Below are 25,270 nucleotides of genomic sequence, written 5' to 3' on the forward strand. Positions count from 1 at the left end.
AGCAACCTGACAAAATGTTTGGCCTCGACAATCTGATGTCAAGGAAAATAAAAAAGTGAAAGTAACATCACAAAGTCAATATTGATTTGAAAGGTAACAATGACGGTTACATTACCTCGAAAAAAAACATTGCTTGTATGGTAAAAAGGAAAATAACATGATGACTCTACAGTAATAAAATGTCAGTAAGTAACCTTAGCTGCTAAGTTGGCCATCAATTACAATGTCACTTTAAAATGGCAGTAAATAAAATTAACTGGTAACTCTAATAAAACATAAACAGTAACAGTTACATTGGATAAAATGAAAAGAAAAGTTATATAGAAAAGAATAAGTTATATATCTAAGCTTGGTCAGTGAACATCCATTTTCCTGTTAAAATTTTAATACCTTAAGCTGCTAATTTTGGGTGTCACAGAGTTAAAATTAAGGTAACACTGTATGACCACTATAACTCTCTCGACTGCACAGACATCCTTCTCTCTCAGCTGAGCCAGGACCTCTGTTTATATAATCCCTCTCTCTCCTGGACAATCAGACTGGGCAGAACCAAACCTCATTCATGGGTTTAAGTCTATCTCATTTAAAAAGATTAACACACAAAATCTTTCTACTATCTGTAAACATCAACAGTACAAAAAAGACGTACGTGTACTGGATTTGGATTTTGTAAACAAACTTTATAATCACTCCAAATCAGACAAATATTCATTAACACAGTATATTAAATTTATTACCACCCCCACAGTCATGGTATAACCTGTGACATCATTGATGACATCAGCAAGAGAATAAAAGAGGGAAGTGTTTGGCCGCCACCCCCTATTTTAACACCTGGAGTTCATGGTGAGTATGGATTATCAAGGTGCTCAGATTCAAACCAAAGTCTTTTAGAAATGTATCTATTTAACCAAAAAATACTGTAACGAAACAGAATAATAACTACAAACAAACCTGTTATACAAAGTGTTTCCACTATTAAAGATGAAGTGCTAAACACAGCATGAGATTTGTGTTCTCAGAGTTGCTGTATACACACATGAATAACAAAGTTAGCTGCTAACTTTTGGACATTACAATTACAAAGATAGCTGCTGTTAACTTTTGTCTTCAAAAAGATAGTGGTAAGATAAAATAAGAATATGTCATTAGCATTAGCTAGAAACCAAGGCTAGCATGAATATAAGCAGTGTCATTATCATAAATCAGATATTTTAAGGCTAGCATTAGTTGCTAACCTTCCAAAATTTTGGGTAGCATTAGTTAACCTTTGGAGAGTAGGCTAACATAAGCTGCTAACTTTTGGACCTTACAATTACAAAGATAGTTTTAGCTCTTCCTAACCTCTGAATATTACAAGGCTAGCTTTAGCTACTAACTCTTGCACAAAGGCTAGCATTACACTACATTACACAGTGCTAGTAACATTAGCTGCTAACTTGTGGAATACAAGGCTAGCATAAACCTAATGCAGTGTCAATCAGACATTATCAGGTTAGCATTTGCTGCTATCTTAAAGTTTGGACATTACAAGGCCAACATATGTCCCTCAAACAGCCTATGTAAAGTTGGCAAAAGAATTCAGTCCTTGTGAATTTGTAAGGCACGTGGGTTTTCATTGTCACATTACCATGATAAAAGAAAAGCTTAAATGTCTCTTTGTCTTGTGTCACTCTGCAAATATATAACTTTTTAAATCATGAAACAGTTTTTAGTCCATTGTAGGATGTTACCACACTTCTTGTGTTTTAATAAGGTTCATTATCAACACACTTATAGGCACCAATCAACACCAGGGCTAGAGATACTGCTTCAGAAATATCATTGTTAAATGTAGCATATGATTTAAATGTTAATGCTCAACTTTTTTTGTTGCTAAAGATGATAGAGCTCTGAAGGTCCTGCAACTCTACTTCCCCCATCTACCTATAAGGAAGGAGGAAAAGTTATCAGAGCCACCACTGAGGCGTCGCACATGTCATTTATTGGCATGCATCCTGTAAGTTTTGCTTTAGGTTTTCTACTTCAATAAGGGTTGATGTTTGTACTGCTTGATAACTATGAAGGTAATTTAGGGGTAGAATGTTTGAAAGGAAAATAATAAACTGTGAATGTAAAATTAAACCCACAAAATTAAACTGTAAATGTGAAACCAAACCCGTTAACAAGAAAAACAAACTTTAAATGAGACAAAAAAAAATTTAAATAAGCAAACAAAAAAAAAACTGTAAACAAAGAATAAAATCTATTTCAACTCTTACATTTAGTTGACAAAGACTATTTGAATACAAATTTAATGTGTTTGCCTTTCGCATGTTCACATTTGGCCATATTTGGCCACTTAATGTTTGCAATCAGTAGTTTTTGGTGATCATACTTTCAGGATAACTTAATTTCAGTTATATTGCAACAGTATAAAAGTGACAGATGTGTAATTAACAGGTGGGGACCAACATGGTTGAGTATTTATGACATGCAAAGACCTATTAACCTTTCCTGCACTTTTTGTGCCTTGGAGATGAGATGATGATTTGCCAGGCCTTCATCATTATTTCAGGCCACGCCATCGAAACAGACTCTTCCCTGGTGGTTTTAGATCTTTGTTTTAAGGCTTTCTTCATGTTTGAAGTCAATTACACCGAGCCCCCTCCCACCTGGAAGTTTCTCTATAGCATGAGGTGTATTGTAGCCTGTCATGTAATTTGTATTCTTGCAAAATAACTCGTTTTGGCAGAAAATGTCATTCAATAATTGTTACATATTATTATTATTATTATTTTATTAAATATAAAAATATGAAGGCAATGAGACAGGAAATAACCCAGTGTATAGGCAACACGTAACTGAGGTTGAGGTTGTTATTTTTTTTAACCCAGCAGTTTTTTGAGTGTATGATAAGAGGCAAACTATATAACTATATTATATTGATCTGTAAATCACGTGAATTGATTGCATGCAGTACGATTGTATACAAGTATCCAGAGCTTTGATCCACACGCGTGCAAGTGATTGTGAGGCACGCGCCGTTGTGGATCAAAGCTCTGCTTTGCATTTCAACCATTTGCTTCTTTAGCGCAGCTGACATTCAGTCTGTTTTTCCTTTGAAATTTCACACTCTACGTTTCTTCTTCATGTAAATACGCACACTGTACGTGGGGGGGGGGGGGGTTACAACTCTTCCTCGTGGGAAAAGGGGAAATGGCGCTGCATTTACAACTTTACTACCTGTTAAAACTGATACATCAGTGGAAAGGACGACACAGGCAGGAGACACTTCCCACATTCCCACGCGCACTCACCTGTGATTGAGGTGCAAATGAGTCCCAGTGAAAGAAGAGTTCCGCAATATGAGCAAGTTTTTCTACTGACGCAATTCAGGGATAGGGGAGCGTGCGGCGTACTGTTTTACGCACGTCAAAAAATACCTCATTTTTTCTGCAGTAAATTGTGATTTTGTCCATAACAACGATTCTTATCCCCAATTTAATCTATTTAACCAGGGTAAACATTTCACATTTTTTTCACTCGATTTCAAAGCAGGAAGAAGAGACATTACGCACGGGAATGGCACTTTTTACGCACGGCCTTAACACCTTTATCAATGTGAAATTTAGTTAGTTCAAATTTAACCATAAATCTGGCTTTTGACAGCCAGTCTGTTACGTATAAATGTATGTATGTATTTAGTGTTGCTGGATGTTTTGGCAACCTCGATGTATGTTATAATTTTTCGAAGTAACGAAGAAAGGGTCAAACTGTGAAATGTCACCACATGGTGCCTTTCATCCTCACGTGTGGCAGCACAAGTCCACACCTCGCTCCCTGAGACACGTGCCAGCAAACAATTAATGAACACACAGCCATTGTTTGGTGATTTTTCCTTTTGTTTATTTACAAATGACAAATAAAATAAATTAAGGTGCAAAAATACTTAATAAATGACACAGTTATCACGAGCCGGCCTGTAGAGGCAGTAGCAGCACTGGATGTGATCATAATAATTTTACAGTATCTACAAATGTGTCAGAATTTACAGGAAACAGAAGGCCCGTGTTCAATACATTGCACTGAAAATGTCCTCGTAGAAAGACAAATGAGCAACACATGCTGTTGTATGAATCTGAATCAGCATGTTAGAGTCATTTAAAGTTCAGTTTCTTTAGTAACTCAGGGCCAGGGCCTCCACAAACACTGGCTGACCGGGTGGCTTTGCGACGGACTCTGTTTGCTCGCTCTACTCGCCACTTTGTGGGGCTGTTGAGGAGTTGTGGGAGAACGACGTGATTCTCCCGGGGTCTGAACACAGCTGGCCACATTTGAGACGGGCGTGCACAGTCTGTGTCCGGACCTGTTTATCAGCAGCCGAAGAATAGATCTGGACGTCTTCCTGAGAAGCAGAGAGCTGGTGGAGGAGCGGGCCTCAGTTCTCCCCTGGACGCCTGCAGAATCAGAGTCTGAACGGGCGAAGCGAGCGGCAAAAGATGCGTCCAGCGCTGCTCCGAGCCACAAGCCTTTCCCCTCAGGTCCCAGGAACTGAGCGGCTCTCTGCAGGCAGGTGGAGAAGCCGTCTTGGAAGGAGTGCTTCCGGCCTCCGCTCCCGCCTCCACCTCCACCTCCAGCTCTCGTCTTGTCTTCTTTGGCAGTGTTCTGGAGGAAGAGGACTGTGTGTTCGAGTATCTCAGCTTTCTCCACCCTGCGCTGAGTCTCCTCCTAGGACACAAACAAAGAGTTAATAAGCAATTTCCCACCCCCACTAAAATCTCTTTAATCTTGTAGGCTGGACCAAATGACCACCAGAGCCACGTGGCCTTTACCTGTCTCTGTAGCAGAAGAGTCTTCAGGCTCTCCAGGCTGCGGTTCATTCTCTCTCTTCGACGTCTCTCCACCTGAGGTTTGAGACTCTACAGAAACAGAAACGAGATAATAAGATTAATGAATGAATGATACTGCAAGGTGAAACTGTTTCAGTCCTTTTCCAAATGCATGCTTCTGTCCCGCATACAGGGCGATGTGCATCTCAGGTGAGACAGCACTGTTAACAATAATAATCTGTAATATTCCATGAAGGCATAAATAATACAAGTACCTTCTTTTGGGCCTTTGCGTCCTGTGAATCCTGAAGTAATTTCATGGTTGTAGTCCAAGAACTATCCAGTAGTAACTGCAACTGTGTCGGTCTGTCAGTCTGGGCCGAAAGTGACCACACAGGCTTCAGGGAGGGATTTTAAAGCCGTGGGTGGGCGTAACTTTAGGCTCCTCCCACCACCCTGGTCTCACGCTTCATTTCACTGCAGCCACTAAACTCAATTTGTAGACGGTAACAAAGTCGTTAATGTTTGTAAAACATACAACATTGCAAGTGAACCCCTTCTCTGTTGTGATTCTTATTTCCTATATTTTGATAGTCTTTCATAGTTTGATAGTTGGCGTGGAATCAGTGGAAAAAATATTGTTAAAACATTATAATAAAATGAAGAATGTAAAACAAATATATTCATTGATTGTCCCTGAAATGTTTTTTCTTAATTATCTATTTAATACACATTTGACAAGAGTATGAAGATGAATGCAGACGGAATGGCGCACCAACTAGGACCCTTCACTAATCCGCAGCCACGCGCAGCTGTCCAGCGGAGTGTCAGCGGCACGCGCCCCTGAAAGGTGTTGGCAGCTCGTGTGACCCTTATTTACATGTGTGAGAGAAAACATCCGCCAACACAGCTGGAAGCGCAGACAAATGACTCATGCCATTATTATGGCCGTTGATACGAGACTTGTCGGGTTTCAGGTTGCCCCAGGTGAATTGTGACTAAAAAAGGAGTGTGGAAGAGGGAAAATAAAATCTGGTGAAATCGAAAACATTTTGATTAAGCGTTCATTCAGCGATTCCTTGGTGCAGAAGTTCTGTAAAATCTACAAGAAGGGAAAATGTGCAGCTTGCGTAAAATCCTTTATTTTATGCGAATCTTTGTAAATTGTTTTCCTTTGGTTGTTGATGTAAAAACACAACGCAATTCAGTTAATTGATTATTTCATTTCAAACGTGATTCTTAAACTCCAAAGAATCTGCAAAGTCCTCTGAACGTCACACCACTCTCCGCAAATTGTTGTGAAATAATGACATTGAAACCAAATGGCCACATAGATTCGGTCTTGAGAGGCAAACGCGTGGGAACCTGAATTCCACCTCTCCTCCAAACACTCTTTGTTCCGATGTATCGATTCTAACAGGTAATAAAGTGTGAATAGCTCCCTGCTCGCTTTTCCCATGAGAGAGAGTTGGAGGAGCCGCTCCCACGTCTGTCTAAACTACTGCTGCAAATACGCATCTCACAACAGAACCAAACTGGATCAACCTGTGCTGCGCTCAGCTGCTGTTTTACCACTTTCCAAGCAGCATAGAAAGCAGCACGTTTTTGTAAAACGACAGGTATTTTCAACGGACAAACGTCATCATTTTACAGGTGACTTATCAAATGACTGTATAAAGTTACACTGACTCTCGTCATAACCTGTGACGATTAATCTGAACGTCTTACGTGGAGGCTACGCGTGGGAACCCGCGAGCCACCTCTCGCCCAAGCACGCTTTGTAAACGGAGTATCGGTTTTAACAGGTAATAAAGTGAAGATGAAGCCTCCTGCTCCGCGATGAGAAAGAGCTGGAGGACACTGTCCCACTGTCACACGTTATTCGGCGTTTGTCTACACGTCGCTGTGTCACACGGCAAATGTGCGTCCACTAAACCCCCATTTCTTTATTGCCATTCAATTTGGAAACGCGTAACCATTTGCCTCAGGCCCCCTGTTGCACCCTAACAGTTTATCTTCATCTATTCTTATGTGCTGGAGCAAATAATCATCCTTCACTTATTGCATTATAAAAAAGTGTCCTGCATTTTAAACACTACTTAAAGGACAAGTTTACCATTTTTGAAGTGCTGCCTATGTGTGTTTTTAGCTATCATCATTCCTCCTGTTCCCTCCGGGCATTAAAAATCCCAAAGCGCTTATAATATAAGTGATGGTTTTCATTTTGTCCATCCAGAGTAAATCTGAAGTGAATAAGATTTCAACACTCTGAGGAAAAACCAGGTGGATATCTTCAAAACTCAACTCAGCAGAGACACACTTCATTTCACCTGGAGCCTCATGTTCGCTCCACATGAACCGAATAGCTGTTTCAATGCACATGTGGGAAGCTGACGATTGTTTTAAGACGCACTTTAAAACAGTGTGAGCCTGTGCTTTCTTACAGAAGTATTATAATACTCCTGCAGAGAAGTTGCCCCTGTCGCTGACAAATGATTATATCTGATATAGATTTTTTTTAATACTGATGCAACAGTGTGTGTGTGTGTGCAGCATTTTACTGTTGTAGAGCTAATTTTAACAACTTTATATATTTATTTAGTTAATTTAATCTAGTCAGTGGTTCCCAAGCTTGGGTGTCAGGTCCCTCCAAAGTGTCACAAGAGAAATCTGAGGGGTCATGAAATGATTAATGGGAGATGATTATTATTATTATCCTTTATTAAGTTTAAAGACTTTTCTCTTATATTTACTTATTTTGTAAAATAATAGATCATTTTATGCCTCTTTGTGTGTGAACAGTTATTTAAATGAAATCACTCCTGGGTGGAACTGCTAACATTTCTGAAACATGACAAGGACCTCAGGTCACAGGCCTAACAGCTGGAAACCACTGGTTTAATCCTGATAATGTGTAGTATTTTATCATCTTAAAATATTTATTAATCTGCAAAGTTATTAGTAATCTGTTCAACGAACGTAGTGCATTTAAAAGTAAAATATGTCGCTCTGAAATGTAATAAAGTATTAAAATATAAAGACAAAATGCTCCAATAAAATCAATAGTCTGAGGTCACAATCCCCTTCTGCTGCTGATGTTAGTGATTATCATTGTTCTAGAAAATGTCCGGATGATGTTTACTGTCTTTTCACAGATGTGCTCTACACACTCAGCATGGACACACACACACACACACACACACACACACACACACACACACCCCGTCTCTCCGTTTTCCCTTGAACTTCAAAGCCTCTGATCGCCTCCACAGACACGCGCGGCGGCTCCAGCAGCACGCGACAGCATTTCGCACCTTATTCAAACGCGCGCCAGCTGAGAAAAGCTTAACAACTGACTGACTTCACCACACACAGAATTATAGACGTGGCCTCTTTTTAAATATATATATTTTACATTAGAGGAGCTCCTGCTTGTCAGCTCCGTCAGGATGGATTGGTACATATCTGCCAGAGACTGCTGAGTTAAGATGGATGTTTGTGTCCTGCTGATTTATTGTTGGAAAGATCCAGAAAAAGTCTGGCACGCGCCAAACCTTAATTCAGACGGACACGACACACGTTTCCTAGAAAAACTTAAAATATCCAGCCATTGTTTATTGAGGGAGGATTGACTGAGTTTTAAGCTCTTTAAACGTAATGCCCTGAAATCACTTTCATACCGCCTCATATCACTGAGTGAGTCCATCAGTCCACAGCCAGTGTTGTCGTCACTGGAAGGTATTTATAGCCTGTTGAATAGAAACCAACAGAGAGCGGTGGGCTCATGTAAAAGAAGTAAAATGACGGGGCAGGCCTGTTGCGTAATTTGCATTTGTGTGACAAGAAGTGTGTCTGTGTGCGCGTGGGAACCTGAGAGGCCACTGTCCTCCACACACGTCTTTTCATGATGTACCAATTCTAACAGATAATAAAAGTGCAAATACACTGTGGCTTTCCTTTTCCCACGGGAAAGAGCCAGAAAACTGTCTCCCATACCGTTTCACTTCAGTTACATCAGATTCACCCACTAATGTAAAACCGGGAAATGCAGGTGTGCAAAAAGTTTTTAAAAAATAATTAATTAAAAAATAATAACATTTCATACATATCAAATTAATGGCGGATCCTCCTCGGCAGTTCGGGTTTTACCTCGAAGTGTAATTTCTGCACAATCAAGTTACCCATTAATGAATTTAATGATTTATCCATTATGTTGCTTCTCGGCTTTATAAAATGTGTCTCTGAATTCCGGCCTCAAATAATCAATTTCGCAGTCTCATAATCCACAATATATTTATTTATTTATTTCAGTCAATGATCAAACTGCCACGACAGGACAAACGACCTCGGACTCTCCACACAAGATGAAGAACTTCAAAGTGCAGGAGGCGTTAATAAGACACGTTTCGTTTCCTGCGACCTGACACCGGACACGCGCAGAAAACAGATGGAGACTGAATAATAATCACAGTGAAAACAAAGGCGGACATGAGCTGCGCTGGTTGACAAGTTATTTTTGACCTGATGTTGAAGGTTCTCATGAGAACAAAGAGTATTTAGAAGAAGTGCAGTGCTCAAGATAAACTTGAGAGACTCTGCTTAGACTCTAGTTACATATAATTACAGAACATGGTCTAATGAAATAAGAAATGACTAAAGAACTGCACAGTTACAGTATTAAAATAATGTTGTCAGCTCAGTATAAGACCAGAATAGGTGATAGGAAACCTAGTTACATTCTAAAACTAAATATGACATATGAAATGGTTTAAAATAGTTTATTATTTAACATTTCCGCTGTAAATCTTTCCTGCTCTGGGCTATATTATCTTTTTGTTTTTTCCTTGGTTTAATCCAAAGACTCTCAGGCTGAGTGAATGAGGTGTGAACAGGTCTATCTTTGATGTCTCTGAAGTGAGGACTACTGCTGAACTCTTCCTCCTCATGGCCAGACTTCACACCTGGAGGATGTAGCTCTGCAGGAAGCCACGCTTCACACCTCAGACTAACTAAGAAGAGCTGTCAAAAGGCAGCGCCATACAAAAGGCCAGCAGCGCTTTGCATCACATTTTAAAAGGATCGACGACACCACGCATTTTAATTTTAAGAACATTTTTTTATTATTTTTTTATATATAAAAAGGAATACAGCTCACCATAGGGAGACATCCAGAATAAATTAGTGTGCAAAATAGACAAGATATATATTTAAAGAGAATACAAGTTATATTGTACGCAAATGTCATTCAGGCCAGCAGACATCATGGCACACAGGTGAATGTGAGATGCTGTATGGGGCTCTCCCAGCCTCAAGCCCTGACTTCCCACACCTGGAAATGTGATGGACGGACACTCAATCATTATCCACTTCAGTATCACACTCTTGAATCATGATAGCAGGTGTAGCAGAGGGTTGTAGCAGTGTGTGAAGGAGGAGGCAGTCTTTTCTCTCCATAATACTCACCTCTGAACTCGCCTCTCTGCACAGCAGCAGTCCCGGCCGGACGGCCCCCGCTCAGCCACGTGATCCGGCTCACGTCTGTCCCAGTCTGGGAGAGTCCCTGTGCCTGTGTCAGCAGAATAGACGGCTGCCCCGCTGTCTGAGCTCATTCAGAAGCATTAAACAAGAGTCGTGAGTCAACCCTATCACACATACAGCACATGTACAAATGAGATTTTTTACATTATTTACAGACTTTGAGGCTGTGGGTGAACACCAACACTGTTATGAGTTATCAAAGACCGTTGTTTGCAAGACTACAATGCAGATATTCTTTAAGAAACAATACAGGTGGCACCAGTGAATATCATTATAGTAATAATAATATATATTATATTATTATTCATTTGTCAGAGTCATTAAAAGTTCAGTGTCAGAGGTGATGATCAGGGCCAGGGCCTCCACATCGTCTGGCTGAGCGGGCAGCTCTGGGACGGGCTCTGTTTGCTCGCTCGACTCGCCACCCTCAACTCAAGCTGACTTTTTTTCTGAGGCTGTTGGGGAACTCTGGGAAACCCTTTCTGGACCGGACGTTGGTAGGGATGAACAACTGAACTGTTCACAGCGTAGGCTCGTGTATCCAGTCTGTGCTTAGACTTTTGCCGAAGCATCCGAAGAATGGACTTTGTCCGTGGCAGAGAGCTGGTGGAGGAGCGGGCCTCAGTTCTCCCCTGGACGCCTGCAGAATCAGAGTCTGAACGGGCGAAGCGAGCGGCAAAAGATGCGTCCAGCGCTGCTCCGAGCCACAAGCCTTTCCCCTCAGGTCCCAGGAACTGAGCGGCTCTCTGCAGGCAGGTGGAGAAGCCGTCTTGGAAGGAGTGCTTCCGGCCTCCGCTCCCGCCTCCACCTCTAGCTCTCGTCTTGTCTTCTTTGGCAGTGTTCTGGAGGAAGAGGACTGTGTGTTCGAGTATCTCAGCTTTCTCCACCCTGCGCTGAGCCCCACCCTGCAAGAAAACATCAGGATGAGTTAATGGAGTCTGCTGAGGCCTGAATGGTGCATAATGATCCGCTGTCTCAATCAGTTTTCATTTAAATCCAATGTCAGATATTATGGTAGGCCATTAGGAATCTTAACATGTTTTCATTGCCGTGATACAGTATCCTACCTAAATGTAATTGTACCCAGATTTCTTCTATTTGTTACTATGTTCTCTCAAAAGATCAACAAGTGCACTCAAAGCTTTTGTTTTTTACCAGTTGTTGTGGCTCCTGCAGCAACATGTTTCTCAGACACTCCAGACTGCGGTTCATCCGCTCCCTGCGACGTTTCTCCACCTGAGATTTTATGAACTAGAAGAAAGAAAAAGAAAACATTGTGAAGTTGACTTCAGTCGGCTGTTCAATTTCATTCACTCTCATTAAAAGTTTTCTCTCCTAACATTGATTTTTGGGACAAGATGGTTCTTACTCAACTTTAAATTTAGCTAAACCATGTCATCTGAGACATAGTTGTAGCTGAGTAAAAACAGCAGTTGTATAATCTTATTTTACCTTTCTGTCGTTTGTTGCATCCTCCGTTTCCTGTAACAGTTTCATAGTAGCTGATGGTCCAATGCTGTCTGTCTTCATCCAGTGGTCAGAGAGGCTCCTTCTCAGTCTGCAGCTGATCAGGTAATGAGGCTCTAGTCCCACAATGCTTCTTTTACCGCCTCCCTGCCAGACCCTCAGACCCCTCCCACTCTACCACCCAGATGTTACACTACACCTCCTCCCCCTCCCACTCCCACCCCCTCCCCGGTCCCGTCGTTTGTTATAGTCAGTAATATAGACCATTTTAGATTTAATGTATTTATCGTAGACTACAGTTTATTTAACTGAAGCCTTGAGATTCACAGAAACACAGAAGAGTTTGAAGCCTTACACATTACGCACAAAAACCCGTGCGTTAAAAACCCCATACGTAAAATCACAGGAAAATACAGGAGTCGAAATGTTACCCTAAAATATGGAATATTTAAATTCATGGTTCCTGTTTTTAGGATGAGAAAGCATTTGAACTTGAACCATCTTCTGTCCCCCCTGATGAAAACGCTTCTTTTTATCTTCGTTTAATTTGGATTTGGACTTGTAAGAACTTTGCAGTTGCTTTTTGAATCATAAAAATAACACAGAATGACTTTAGCTTACGTAAAACTAGACTCTTAACAAATATAAACATGGACAGTTTATTCGGTCCAATTGGAAAAACATTTTTTAATGATGATAATTTTCATTTTTCGTCGGTATCTCCTGCTCTAAAATGATGTTTTTATTGTATGTTAATTCTCTATTATATAGCCTGCTATTCCAGAGGGACTGTCAGTTTCCCTGTGGTATCAGTGACCTAATGTAAGATTGGACAGAGGAGTAAAATCAGTACGTGCACCACTGACAGAACATGAACCATTTGTGTTGCACGTACCGTTTGAGGTGCGAGTCGCTGAAGGAGTTGACACTTCTATCCATCTGTTCTGCTGGTTTATTCATGCCCCACAACCTGTGCCGCTCGAAACCTCTGCTGCCAAACTGATCAATTATAACCTGCTTCTGTCTTCTCACAGTACAGTGCGTAAAATCCCTTATTAGTTGCGTCTCAACAACGTCACTTTTGAATGTTTTTTTTCTTCTTCTGCTTAATGCATCTTTCTTTTCGTTTCTATTGACACCAAGCGTGCGCTCATCTACAGGCAAGTGCCGACGCTCGCGTCCACACTTCTCCATCCACACTTGACGCCTTTGCATTTGTTAGTCAGTCTAACAATGGTTAACACTTTGCATTCACACCTCTTTGACACGATAGGCCACGCGTGCCATTTGGGCCGCTGTCTCGTGCTGTGGCGGGCCTTTTTCAGCGCCGCAGTTGTTTGACATTTGCTTGTGAAAAGCCTTTGATGCTTCCTGGCGACCGTGGGAAAGAAGAGTGACAGTGACGACGCGCAGCTTTTTATGTTTTATTAACATTTGAACCAGCGGCTCCCAAACTGGAGACCGCGGACCCTCAGGGGTCTTCTGCTGGCGGCGATTCATTAGCAGCCTTTAACTACATTACAGCTGAGGCACACGGTTATAATCCTATTGTATTTAACTCCACACGCCGCAGCCCCGTATCTCAGCTTATCTCAGCTTATCCGGGTGGTTAAAAGAGAAGCCTGTTCATTTTACTGCGTCCAACAGCTCCACGGAATAATACAACAAACACGTCACAGCAAAGAGACAGACAAATGAAATGAATCTTATCCCAGACTGACACCGTGATGCTGAGATCAGGGCTCTGTGGTGGTCAGACCGTCTGCTGCAGGACTCCTTGTTCTTCTTGTCTCTGACTCCGGCTGTTTGGGTTCATTGTCCTGCTGCAGAGAGAATGATCAGTTCATCCAAATACAACAGAGCTGACTGGAATTTGTTCGCAGTTTTCACAAAATTAAAAACTTACTTGTAAAAACACCAACATCTCCTTCCAGAAAAGAACATGTACATTACAGGCCGGTTATGGGATCTTTGGGTAATTGTTATATTGTGGCATGATTTATTAGTGAATGTTTACTGTTCTACTATTTTGTGCATATTAATTGTGTTGTGTGTATGGATGTCTTTTTATCCACTTTCTAACATCTGCCCAAGGAGAAAAGATAAATTTTTACCTTTCAGGCTCTAACTTTGGCTCATTTACAACCTTATTAAAGAGTATGCCCCCAACAACATGTTAAAATAAATGTTGAAACTAGATTCTGACACAGAATTGCTCCGTCAGTCAGGGCAAGTTAATTGAGTCTTTTGAGCTGTTGCCCAATTGTTCTGTTCACAAGATTAATTGGCTGTTATTATGATATATTATGTTATGATAAAGATGCATCACTGTTCATTTCTAGCACCATAAATTAGATTCCATTCACCTCTGTTGCATTGGGGCAAAGAAAAACATCAAAACTTGAGTAAATTAAACCAAAAACTATTTTGATGGTTAGATACTGTTGTTGTTGTTGTTGTTTCAATTCTTTTGTAATTTGAGTGAACCAGCCCTTTAACGCAGCCCCTTTATATAAATCAAGCTTTTGTGTTATGACCATGACTCAACATAAATCTGTCCCGATCACCAGCTGGTTGTGAATACAGAGAGTCTTTATTGTAAAAGAGGTAGAGAGAATACAGGTGTTTCACTGTACAGAAAAAAAGACAGCACTGTTGATATACTCATTCAAACCATTAATATGGACTCAGACACACGTCATTCACTTTACAGGGACACATAAGCCCGGTAGAAAAAAAACCAAACAAACAAAACAGAGAAACAAACACACAAAATCTTTGGATTTTTCTCTATTGCCCTCATTCACTAAATGCATTCTCTCTTTCGGAGCTGTTAAAATGAAAATAGTTGTAGCACTAATAATAAAACAGCAATAATATTAATAATGATATAGTGTGCTAAAAACAATGATAATGCAGTCCCACCCCTCCCCCATCCCCTTCCCAACCACAAACACACCTCAGTAACATGTCAAAAGTAGTGGAAAACAAACCCCACAACCCCAATAATAAAACCACACTTGCATGCACACAACACACACACATTTTCACTCTACCATCCGTGCACTCAGCTAATCATACAAACATAATAATGACCAACGCTGAGCGGTAAGAAAAGAAAACAACGTACATTTAAAATAACCAAACCAAACAAACATACAAAAACAACTGCAGCCAAGTGGGAAGTATGATATCATTCTTTCTGTCTTTTTCCGTCATCAATCTTTCCGTCGCTGTCGTTCCGTTCCAGTGGGCGTGGCCATCAGTCAGAGTTTTCCGAGTGGTCGCTGTGGGGAGAGGTGCCAGACGGGGGCGAGTTTCGACCCTGCCAGTTCCCGTTTGCCTGAGAGATAGAAAGAACAACAAAGAGGTAAAAAGATAAACAACAGGGTGTCAGCAGATGTGACGATACGTGACTTATGTCTGCATTTTACTTTGCTCGACGTTACTGTGTCGCTTATCTGATCTGTGATTTTAGCCCCCTGACCACAAAAGATTAATTTCCTTTCTTCTCTGCAGCTACCAGTGACAGTGTACGTATGAATATAAACTTCAAAAGACTTTAATTTGATGTAGATAATACATAACAGTTAACACCACATACGGTTTCGTTATGATACATTTCAAAGTAATGCAGTTGACAGCGACTTGTCTTTGAAGGTGTGTTAAGGTGCTTTTCAGAAACATTACAGCCCAAGACTTCAACGTTCTGAAAAGCAAAATCTGGTTGTTTTTGGATAAACACGTTAGCTGTTCAGCAGCTGGCCGTCAATGTCTCACTTTCCTAAATCTTCAACACATCTGCACCAAGAGAAAGCTGCAACAACAACTGCAGAGTGTGATGAGTGTGATGATGATGCTGATGAACTGTGATGATGATCACTCTGAGGAAAGTTTCAAGTCTCAGAGTTGATTTTCAAAAAGTTGATTTAAGTCAGACTTATGCACCCGAGAAATAAAAATAGATGAAATGTAATAAATGTAAAAACAATTTAAACCCTAAATATTAGATTAAAATAAAAACTACATAAAAACAGATAAAAGTGACATATAACAACATATTAAAACATGAACACAATAACATAAATGAATAAACATAATAAATAATGGCTGCAAAGTATTCTAGGCTAGAAGTAGGTTCTAAGTTTGTGTTTCATGGGATTTGTTGACAGAAAATAAAATACACAATATCACCAGTCTGATCATTTCAATGTGTGTTTAACTTCTTTCATAAGTGGCGTTACGTTACCTGCACTCCCATTGGGTAGGCGGACTGCTCGCCATTCACAGGTGGAACCCCAAGGAACAGGTCAGCTGACCCGGACAGAGAGAAGGACCCAGACCCTGAAGAAAAAAACAACAAGACGGCAACCTGAGTACTGGTGAGTTTTACATATAGACATTAACAGTCCTGTTTTTTGAGTAGGGTTCTCTGAAAACAGTATTGTGTAACATATTGACTTGTGGAGGATTAAAATAACAAACTAACTAAAGTAAACGCAGCAGTTCCTGTTCAAAAAACACACTGACATTAAGATTAATCTTTCTGCTGCAAAATGACTCTGTTTCTTTACAAGTTCACAAAGCCTGGAGTTATACATTGAGCTCAACACGTGCTGGGTGGAGACAGATTGAATCAGAGAAGGGTGGAACTAACAACATATTTCACTGCCTCAAGGCAAATAGTTTTATATCGTCTGCGAGCACCTGTGGAGTTGGGAGTGTGCGGGGAATCGTCGCCCTGTCTGGCCCCCAAGGCTGTCTTCATGGCATACAGGTTGGCCTCCTCTTGGAATTTGCCAATGTTTTTCTTATAGCGAATTCTCTTGTTGCCAAACCAGTTGGAGACCTGGTAGCCAAAAAAAAAGAAAAATTCTCTGTGTTTATCTTTAAAACTGACATGTTTTTAACAGTGATCATCAGATTCAAATGCAGAGACTTGTTTTAACATTGTGACTGAGGAATTATAAATGGTTTGTCATTAAGATTGCATAAGAACAGATACCGATTGTTCACGGGCACAAAAAAACTCAATTACACACTCACAACTGCTTGTTCCTACAAGTGCAGTACACTCAGTGATTTACCTGAGAGACGGTGATTCCACACTGTTTGGCAAGTTCCTCTTTGGCTTCTTCACTGGGGTACGGGTTGGACAGGTGGGAGTAGAAATACTCATTCAGGACCTCTGTGGCCTGTTTGCTGAAGTTACGCCTCTTGCGCCTGATGAAACAAAAACAGGTGATGAGTGTTGGGGGAAATAAAACAAAACTGACTTTATTTTGTTAGTAACATTTTTGTCACAGTTACTAGTTGGTCAGGGTTCCTCTCTCTCTCTCACATACAGGTCTGCATGGCTGTTATGTTATCAGAATATCCTCCACAAAAACAAACAAATATTTTCACTATCAGTCCACACCAATTATTTTTTTAACAATGATAAAAGAGACTTTTCGTAGTCTCCTTTTAAGCAAGAAAAAAAAATCCAACGCCAGACACCCACCTGGCATCGAGGAAGCGGGACCTCAGTATCATGACTGCCTCACAAGTGCTCTGCTTCAGCTGCGTCTGGATGGAGCTGAACTTGCGGTGGATGATGGCCACCATGCGCTCTATCTCCCGCGGGGTCACGGGTCGCGTACGTGACTGTTCTCTCAGCAGGTTCATCACATGGGTGGTGAACTCAGTGCACGCCTGGGAGTGGCAGGCAGGAGAGGACAGACAGTGAAGGGCAGAAATGTGCAAAGCAATGAAGCTGTGCAAATCATTTTATATTAGTTTCCTATGGACATGTGCACTCAGTGGCCACTTTAATGGGTTCACCTGTACAATCTAAATCAATTCAATACAACTGGTCTGCCAAAAATTCTACCTTTTCCTTTTCAAAGTTTATAATATTCAGTCAGAAGTGAGTAAATTCCATTATACGTTTATTACTGAGGTCATAGTTACATGTGGGGTTGTATTGGACTACATATTGAGATGTTTCTCATTTTTTTCCTCCCCATTTATATACAAAAAGGGGCAGAATATAATAAACAACTCTAAATAAACATTAACATGTTTAACTATAATTACTTAAGTGCTTTACACAATTTGTTTGTCCCACTGGTAAATTCAGCGTCTTAATGCTGCATAAAAAGGTTTAAGTATAGCACAATAATAATGATGATGATGTTGAGTATCATCACAATAGCAGATTGTATGGCATTTATTGAATAACAGCACATATTAGGCCTTAAGCGTAGACTGGAATATGAGTTCCTCTGATAATCTTTAAGACGCCTCCTCTCATACACAGATGTGGAACTTATACCTGGTGTGTTTTGATCAGCAACATAAGGGAAAAAAGTGTATTCCCAGGCAGAGAAAAGTTATGTGCTGTGAACTCTAGACCTAACATGCCAATGGATTAGGCTTCTGGCGAGCAGCTTTAGTAGAAGCAAGCGTGCACAGGCAATGTCAGCGCTCATCTCCTGTTGCGACACGATACCTGCTCATACTTCTCCAGCTCAGTGTGGTAGATACTGCGAATCTGGCTCAACTTGCTTTTGTAGTCGGAGTGCTCGAGCGAGCTGTCAGGTGACATCCCTCCTGAGCTGGTGGCTGCAGACACGGCAGCAGCAGCCCCGCCACCCTTCTCCGGCCCCGCCACACCCTCTGCCAACAACATGTTGTCCAACCGCACCAGCTGAGGATCCTGGGGCTCCTCCTCCTGATTATTCCTCATTGACAGGCCTGTCAATAAGACAAATGTCAGTGTCTATTGGTTCCGTTTGGGAAATATTGACAGAAAAAACTAACACTAGGTGAATTCCCTCTATCTACCATTTTCTTAAGCTGAAGCCTGTAAAACTCATGAATTCAAGCATGCATTTCCTGGAACTCCTGGGTTCACCTTTTAAACTTTCAGCCAATAAAAACACTGATGCACTGTGTTTGAAAATGGAGAGGTCCTTATTCTATTTGCCATTACCTTGTTTATTGAATCGCTTTCATACACTGTTTACGGTTTGTAATCGCTTTGCTCTATTTTTATTTAATACCCACATCAGAACATCCTGTTTTGGAGCAGAATGAGGGGCAGTTTGTTAAACTGAAAGTCTCCATTTAACATCTTTGCAGGAAGCAGTTTTTAAGTTTATGTTGTTAAAGAGTGCCTTGCCTTTTATAACAAAGTATAAACTAAAATTGTTTTTATAACATAAATGAAATCTGGATTTCTGCAGGGTGATTTTATTATGTCTCTTTTTTCAGTACTTCCCAGCAGTGTGTAACAATAATTTCTCTCTACCGAGAACCAGAAAAGTGGAGGGAACTTTGTGGATGGTTTATCCAGTGAAAAAGGATTGGTTCATTTAGTGTAAGCTCTACTGTAAGCAGTAGTAGTCTGATAGTGCGGACTGAAACTACATGGAAAAAAACTGAGCAGCCTCCTGCAGCACAATCCATTATTTAATTAATCCCTCTTTTAGTTTATAATTGTGTAAAGTCTCCCACGTTAAATACAAAAACATTTTATAAATAAACATTACTGCCTGTGCCATGCAAAAGAACATATTTAATTTTTGTAATTGGAATTTAAAACCTTCTAAGACATTTTTGAGGAAACTGAATCCAGTGCTTTGAGACATATCAGCCATCAAGCAGCATTGCTCACCACCCTCTTACTTTCCTGTGACCTTAACTCTTGCAAGGAGTTAACTATGATTAACTCTAGTGCTGCACAGCTATTAAACAACCTGTACATTGTATTGTATTGTCCTGTAGCCATTACATGTCTGTTTGGCCAGCTGTTGCCTTTTGACTCTATTTTTATACCAAATTGAATTTTAAAGCTGTCTAATCATGTTTATCTTCCTGGCAGTTTGTTTTTGACATAGCAAGGAATAATATTGAGAGTTACTGGCAACCAGAATTATATTCATGTGTGTGTGTGTGTGTGTGTGTGTGTGTGTGTGTGTGTGTGTGTGTGTGTGTTTGCCCAGTAAAGTTGTTTATGATTTTATTGGCTTCTGATGACACAATGTCAACACAATCTAATAACGCTGTAATGATCCAGGAGCCAGCATGATGGCAAACATTAACAACTCTAACTAAATAATATTAACGTACCGGTTTTTTCCTTGATCTCGCACAAAACACTGAACAACGCAGGTTTCATTCGGTGACAGTTGAGTGCATGTTTCCTGTACATAAGAAAGCACAACAAGCTACGTGTAAACACGGGTACACTGCTAATATGCAAATCGACCAAAACATAAACACAAATGAGTGACGGTCCAACTACCTTTGGCATGGCTAACTTAGCAAGCGTTAGCTCCTGGCTAGCTATGAGCTACAAAGGCAACTGTTCACTGGTGAGATGCCCGTATACAGTAGCAAGCCAGTTTTGTCGTATTTTCATTCGTTTGCGATATATATATAAAAAAAACTGACACATGCAAGAAAATGCTGTTTTAACATTTGCATTAGCATTAGCTACCTGTTAGCTACCTATTGTAGCCTTAGCTAGTTAGCCTTGGTTAACGCAGCTTAGCAGGCTAACAATGGCTACGTTTAATACCAAAGCTGCTAAAAGAAATATGTGTTTGTAACGAGAGTAAAGAAACAATAAGCTCTGGCAAACGTGACAGCAAATTATTCTGAACTGGGTATTACATAAACAACTTTGTTTTCGTTAGCTACCATAAGCTAATTTGTTAGCTAGTGGCTAAATAATCTAAACAATAGATTGAAGTTCAGGAAACTTTGCGACTGCGAGTCGGACTCGACACAGGGGCAAAACAAAAAGCAGCTGCAGCATCAATAACCTTAAAAATAAAAAAAAAACAAAGTTGTCACTAACTTTGCTTGTGCCTCGTCCAAACTTTGGTCGGTGATGGTCATTATTTGCTGCAATATGTCACCAATATCTCTGCGGGTTTCATGTCCGTTTTCTGTGCCCTCGAGGCCCGAGTCCCCTCCGTCGGACCGGTGCTGGGAAGGTTGGTGAACCGAGTTGAGCGCATGCATCCCAGGGTGGCCGCTCATGCCGACTCCCCGGCCGTTGGAGGGCCCATTGCCTGTCAAAGGCTGCTGCTGCAACATCTTCAGCGACGCACAGTGGCGACGACTGCTGCCCAACTGTGCTCACAGACACACAACACGACCAGACACGATGCATCGCACAAGCCACGGTCCCCTAGCGATTGACAGGAAAAGGTACAAGCCGTGTAAACACACTGCAGCACACAACAGACGGTGCTTTTGTGCTTATGAAACCACACCAACAAAACATCTGCACGCTCTGCATTTACACAATGCAGAAGTGTGTATGCGCGCGCATACACACAGGCGCGTGTGTGTGTGTGAATTACAAAGTAATAAGATCTAGATAAATAAAATGGAGATTATGTGCTCTGTAGCCATCCTGCTTGTGCTAAGCCTGGTTACAAGCTCGTAGACGGACGTTCCCATTAAAATATTTACTTTTTAATTTCTGAGGTTTAAAGTGATGATTCCACTTAAGACAGTTTCTCTCACTTGTTTGAGTCGACTTCTCCTTTTAGCTGCAAGTCAACAGGATGTGAGCCAAAACCACAACAGTGTCAGAAAAACTGCGCCTGTTTCAACATGTTGCAGTTGGTTCTGACAAAATCAAACGAGCAGCAGTTGCTCACAGCTGCTTTCACAGCTTTAACTTAATCTCAAATAATAATAATAATAAAAAAAAAAAAACTTTGGCTGGGACCATACTTCGACTAAATAAATGAATGATGGGGGCTCCCTCTGCTTTTGACAGTAATATTTCACAATAGCATGACTTGTCAGATGTGGGCCAAATAAATAGGGGTGGGTTGTGGTAAGAGGAACAGGAAGAGAGGAGCCGAGAGAGAGAGAAGGTGGAAAGGCAGACAGCAAGGGCGAGAGTTTGTCACGTCGGCAAGTGAAACCCTTCATAGCAGTTTTTTTTTCTTCATAAAGATTTTGTCAAGACAAGTGTCAAACCAACAATGCTGTGCTCTGTCTGTGGTGACTTCAGGAGATGATGCTTTGAAGGGACGAATTTCATAAGACAAAGGTAAGAATAAAATGACAGAATTTACATTTACTGTATGACACACAAAGTTAACGTCTGTGGGTAAAACAACGAGAATTAGTGAAGCTTTTAGTAAAATATACAACAGAAACCACAAATCAGCAGCAAGAAGTTGACATCTCCGCTCAGGTTGTCAAACTCAATTACTGCCATTCAGCTATGAGGAATATATTACTCACAGATGGATTTTCAGTTTAAACATCTGTAGTCAGCATGCTGGAACCTGCCAAACTTGTTTCTCATACATTTCTTTGAAAGAGAGAGAAACAGCTTCTGTCTAGCAGACTTCATGTCTATTCCAAGCCACTTCAGGGGTGATATGTGTGATGTTTGCTGATCATTCTTCTCAGAAGAATTAATCATGGGGTTCTCAATGTCTTTGACCTAAGAACTCTGACCTAACCCCTGCCTCTGTGTATCTTCTTGTCAGGGTTTGACAGCGAGATTAATGGACTGCACAGAGATCAAAGCTGAAATGGCTGAAGAGGGGCTGCTGGAGCCTCTCGTGATCACTGAAGAGGGAGACATAACTGAGGCTGTTGTACAGAGCTTCAGCGGAGAGTCGGCTCTGAGAAAGGAAGAGGAGCACACGGGAGAGGACAAGAATGAAAATGATATAGTGAGTAAAATGGGTTTAGAGGAGCAGCGCCTGGAAAAACAACACACCAGCACGGAGGACGACCGGAGAGGAGAGGTTGCTGTGGACAAAGAGGATAAAATGGAAGATGATAAACCGGTGGAAACTGAGAACATGAACGATGGACAGAACAGAGGGGATAGTAAGAGTCAAGGGGAGACAGCGATGAGGATTAACGAAAATCCTGAGAAACCCAGTGACACACAAGATGAAAAGGTTATGGACATAAAGAGGTTAAATTCATCTGAGCAACAACCTGAAGGGACGCAGAGCGAAGAGGAGGACTCAAAAAAGGTTTGTGTTTGTAATGTTCTTGACTTTACCTCCCGGCCACCATGTTCTCCGTGAGAAAAAACAGTCTAGTGATGGAAAAACAGCAGATATCATTTTGTTACTGAGCATGTGGGAGTACGTAGGAGTCAAGTGAATTCTTTTGCTGTGCCAACAAACAGTCTGTGCCACTTACTGAGAAACCTTTCCTACCTCCCTCATTTTTTTTTTTTTTCTTCTTCTGCCACCTACCCACGTTTTCCCAGGCTCACCGGTTAACCCCTGACTTCCCAGAGTCACTGTACGAGCTGCTCTGCACTCTTCAGGAGGGGAGGCGGCTCAATGATCAGCGCTGCTCCTTCAGGCTGGAGAGCGGGATGCGGAGGCGTCGGTGCCACTCTGAGCCCAATGCAAGCAAACCGGCCAACAGAGGTGAGAGCACTTTGAGCGGCTATATGTGCTTTCAAGTTGATGAAACTGACGCAGCTGTTGCAATTGTTTCCATGTAGTGTTGCTGACTCATGTTGATCGAGCTGAAACAACATGAAACTGCTAGTTCTTTGTGACTCAAGAATGTTTTGAAACGTGTGCGACTAGCATTTTTCCCTGACCACTGACCACTTGATGTCTCCTGCTATCTGACCATCAAACGCTCTTTTTCTCTCATTTCTTCACAGTCGTTTTTTCCTCCATGACTTCACTGCAGAGAGAGGAGTTTTTTGAGCTGGTGGCCACCGCTCAAGCCCGCCGGCTGGATGACCAGAGGGCGCAGCTTGAAAGGTCACCACCGCCAAAACCAAAAGCCAGAAGTTTCAGAGGCAGCATAAAGCAACTCTCTTTTGTGAAAAAGCCGACACCAGTTCCTGTGCCTAAAGAGGATCTCTATAATATGATTCTCACGACACAAGTAAGCAATCGGAGCTAGTTTGTTTAGATGATTTTATTATGCTATAAAGCTATAAAACTGCTGAGAAAGGCACAGAAAACATCTTGCAAAAACCTCAGTATCGTGTCAACTCCAGGCTTTCACTTACCCGCTTTCCTTCCGCCCACAGGCCCAGGGCAGGCTGGAGGACCAGCGCAGCAGGGCTCCTGGCCCCATGGATGATGAGGACTTCTTCTCCCTGCTCCTGAGGGTCCAGGGGGGACGGATGGATGAGCAGAGGACTGAACTACCGTGCCTCCTGCAAACCTGAGATGGAGAACAAAAAAAAAAAACAGAACAAAAAAAAACTGTGGGGCTACTGTGGAAGCCATTCCAGTATTGCAGCCTTTTTAGTTTGATTTCCTGCTAAAAGAGGGGTTGAGTTGACCCTGATGATGCTTTGTTTTAGGGAATTATTACCCCTCTTGATGGTGTTGGTCACTGTTAAAGCTGTTGAGATTGTAGCAAAAACGCTAATGTTTGAGCTTTTAACATGACTATAGCAATGTTCATGATGAGACTGAGAAGTTTACTTCTAGTTAGTTTGTATTTTGATTCATCCTAGTAAATAGGATGAGCAGATATTCTTTCTTATTGCCAAATGTTGCATTTTAGTGAATGTCTGCAATGAGTGGTCGACTGGTTTTGTGTGTGTTCCTGTTCTCAGTTTGGAGGAGGCGGGCCACCCATCTCTGTTGTTCTCCTTTTTTGTACAGTTGACATTAAACACACCAGGAATGGTGTTGAGGAGATAGAACCTCCAGGGCCACAGAGCACTTGACTGTATATGGATTATTCTCCTCGAAAAATAAACAGAATGTCTGTCTGAGCTATTTGCATTTATCCATTCGTTCAATTTGTCCAAAGTCTTGTCAGGAAAAAAAAAAGAGAGATTGAACACACACGGTAATGGGGGTGTCATTAGGCCACGTATTCTTTCATTCTTATTTCTTTTTGGACAGCACACACAGTGGTGTGTATGTGCAAGCAGTGACACTAACAAGGATGTGTAAAACCTGTTCTGTTATTTTCATTTTTATTCATCATTCACTTGCTTAGGCAGATTCCAACATACTTGATAGTGTCTAATCTTTCTAAAACATCCTGTCGCACATAAATCAAAATGTTCACACCCTAATAGACAAGCTTGTGACGTCCCATTTCGAGTAGGGAACAAATAAGACAAAGACTAAGGTGTTAATTTTTTACAGAATACATTGACTGATAACGGATTTTATCTTGTTCCTAAATTTTGGTTTACAGTACTGAATTCTTTTTATTGAAGGTCATGTCAACATAAAGGTAAACCTTTTAAGTGACAGAACAACTAATTTATCGATCTGAAAGCAGCTGTAAAAATTATTTCAAATAAAATATTTAATGTGTGTGTCTTTATGAATATTAATATAGATAAAAGGACTTTATCAAACCACTGATAACAAATGTGGCAGTAACTGTGGAGTTAATCTGCCCTACAGTATCTGCTGCTAAATCGAAGGTGAGTGTTACTCATTAAAACCCATGATCCATCTCCTTGTCTC

The 25,270-nt window shown here is 41.1% G+C and overlaps 4 protein-coding genes across 4 annotated transcripts; 1 reads left to right on the plus strand and 3 right to left on the minus strand.

Moving 5' to 3' along the window:
• Positions 1-3,875: 3,875 nt before the first annotated feature.
• On the minus strand, positions 3,876-5,214 carry LOC111655715 (uncharacterized). The gene is made up of 3 exons (XM_023407209.2): positions 5,087-5,214; positions 4,815-4,901; positions 3,876-4,710 (listed from the first exon to the last, which is right to left on the minus strand). Exons 1-3 carry the CDS (start codon positions 5,129-5,131, stop codon positions 4,168-4,170), a joined length of 675 nt encoding a protein of 224 aa, XP_023262977.1. The 5' UTR covers positions 5,132-5,214; the 3' UTR covers positions 3,876-4,167.
• A 4,729-nt stretch (positions 5,215-9,943) lies between these two features.
• On the minus strand, positions 9,944-11,995 carry LOC111655650 (uncharacterized). The gene is made up of 4 exons (XM_023407126.2): positions 11,802-11,995; positions 11,505-11,600; positions 10,275-11,254; positions 9,944-10,140 (listed from the first exon to the last, which is right to left on the minus strand). The coding sequence occupies exons 1-3, from the start codon at positions 11,877-11,879 to the stop codon at positions 10,697-10,699; spliced, it is 732 nt and encodes a 243-aa protein (XP_023262894.2). The 5' UTR covers positions 11,880-11,995; the 3' UTR covers positions 9,944-10,140; positions 10,275-10,696.
• Positions 11,996-14,390: 2,395 nt separating this feature from the next.
• Positions 14,391-20,967, minus strand: pbx2 (pre-B-cell leukemia homeobox 2). The gene is made up of 8 exons (XM_023407181.2): positions 20,665-20,967; positions 19,932-20,005; positions 18,310-18,554; positions 17,320-17,510; positions 16,904-17,039; positions 16,524-16,665; positions 16,066-16,160; positions 14,391-15,159 (listed from the first exon to the last, which is right to left on the minus strand). Exons 1-8 carry the CDS (start codon positions 20,904-20,906, stop codon positions 15,079-15,081), a joined length of 1,206 nt encoding a protein of 401 aa, XP_023262949.1. The 5' UTR covers positions 20,907-20,967; the 3' UTR covers positions 14,391-15,078.
• A 693-nt stretch (positions 20,968-21,660) lies between these two features.
• gpsm3 (G protein signaling modulator 3) lies at positions 21,661-24,558 on the plus strand. The gene is made up of 5 exons (XM_023407129.2): positions 21,661-21,879; positions 22,328-22,828; positions 23,071-23,236; positions 23,482-23,711; positions 23,860-24,558. Exons 2-5 carry the CDS (start codon positions 22,346-22,348, stop codon positions 23,998-24,000), a joined length of 1,020 nt encoding a protein of 339 aa, XP_023262897.1. The 5' UTR covers positions 21,661-21,879; positions 22,328-22,345; the 3' UTR covers positions 24,001-24,558.
• Positions 24,559-25,270: the final 712 nt, after the last annotated feature.

The sequence above is a fragment of the Seriola lalandi genome, unplaced genomic scaffold, assembly GCF_002814215.2.
Source record: "Seriola lalandi dorsalis isolate HSWRI2012SDOR001 ecotype SW California unplaced genomic scaffold, Sedor1 jcf7180002054330, whole genome shotgun sequence".
NCBI classification, from domain to species: domain Eukaryota; kingdom Metazoa; phylum Chordata; class Actinopteri; order Carangiformes; family Carangidae; genus Seriola; species Seriola lalandi.

Coding starts and splice junctions, on each gene's coding strand:
- LOC111655715 (XM_023407209.2), bottom strand. CDS start 5,131: ATGAAATTACTTCAGGATTCACAGGACGCAAAGGCCCAAAAGAAG. Junction 4,902..5,086: donor ACGCAAAGGCCCAAAAGAAG/GTACTTGTATTA, acceptor CTGTTTCTGTAG/AGTCTCAAACCTCAGGTGGA. Junction 4,711..4,814: donor CTCTTCTGCTACAGAGACAG/GTAAAGGCCACG, acceptor TTTGTGTCCTAG/GAGGAGACTCAGCGCAGGGT.
- LOC111655650 (XM_023407126.2), bottom strand. CDS start 11,879: ATGAAGACAGACAGCATTGGACCATCAGCTACTATGAAACTGTTACAG. Junction 11,601..11,801: donor ATGCAACAAACGACAGAAAG/GTAAAATAAGAT, acceptor TCTTTCTTCTAG/TTCATAAAATCTCAGGTGGA. Junction 11,255..11,504: donor TGCAGGAGCCACAACAACTG/GTAAAAAACAAA, acceptor GTTTTCTTGCAG/GGTGGGGCTCAGCGCAGGGT.
- pbx2 (XM_023407181.2), bottom strand. CDS start 20,906: ATGTTGCAGCAGCAGCCTTTGACAGGCAATGGGCCCTCCAACGGCCGG. Junction 18,555..19,931: donor CGAGATCAAGGAAAAAACCG/GTACGTTAATAT, acceptor TCTTATTGACAG/GCCTGTCAATGAGGAATAAT. Junction 17,040..17,319: donor TCCCGCTTCCTCGATGCCAG/GTGGGTGTCTGG, acceptor TTGTTTCATCAG/GCGCAAGAGGCGTAACTTCA.
- gpsm3 (XM_023407129.2), top strand. CDS start 22,346: ATGGACTGCACAGAGATCAAAGCTGAAATGGCTGAAGAGGGGCTGCTG. Junction 22,829..23,070: donor AAGAGGAGGACTCAAAAAAG/GTTTGTGTTTGT, acceptor ACGTTTTCCCAG/GCTCACCGGTTAACCCCTGA. Junction 23,712..23,859: donor ATATGATTCTCACGACACAA/GTAAGCAATCGG, acceptor TTCCGCCCACAG/GCCCAGGGCAGGCTGGAGGA.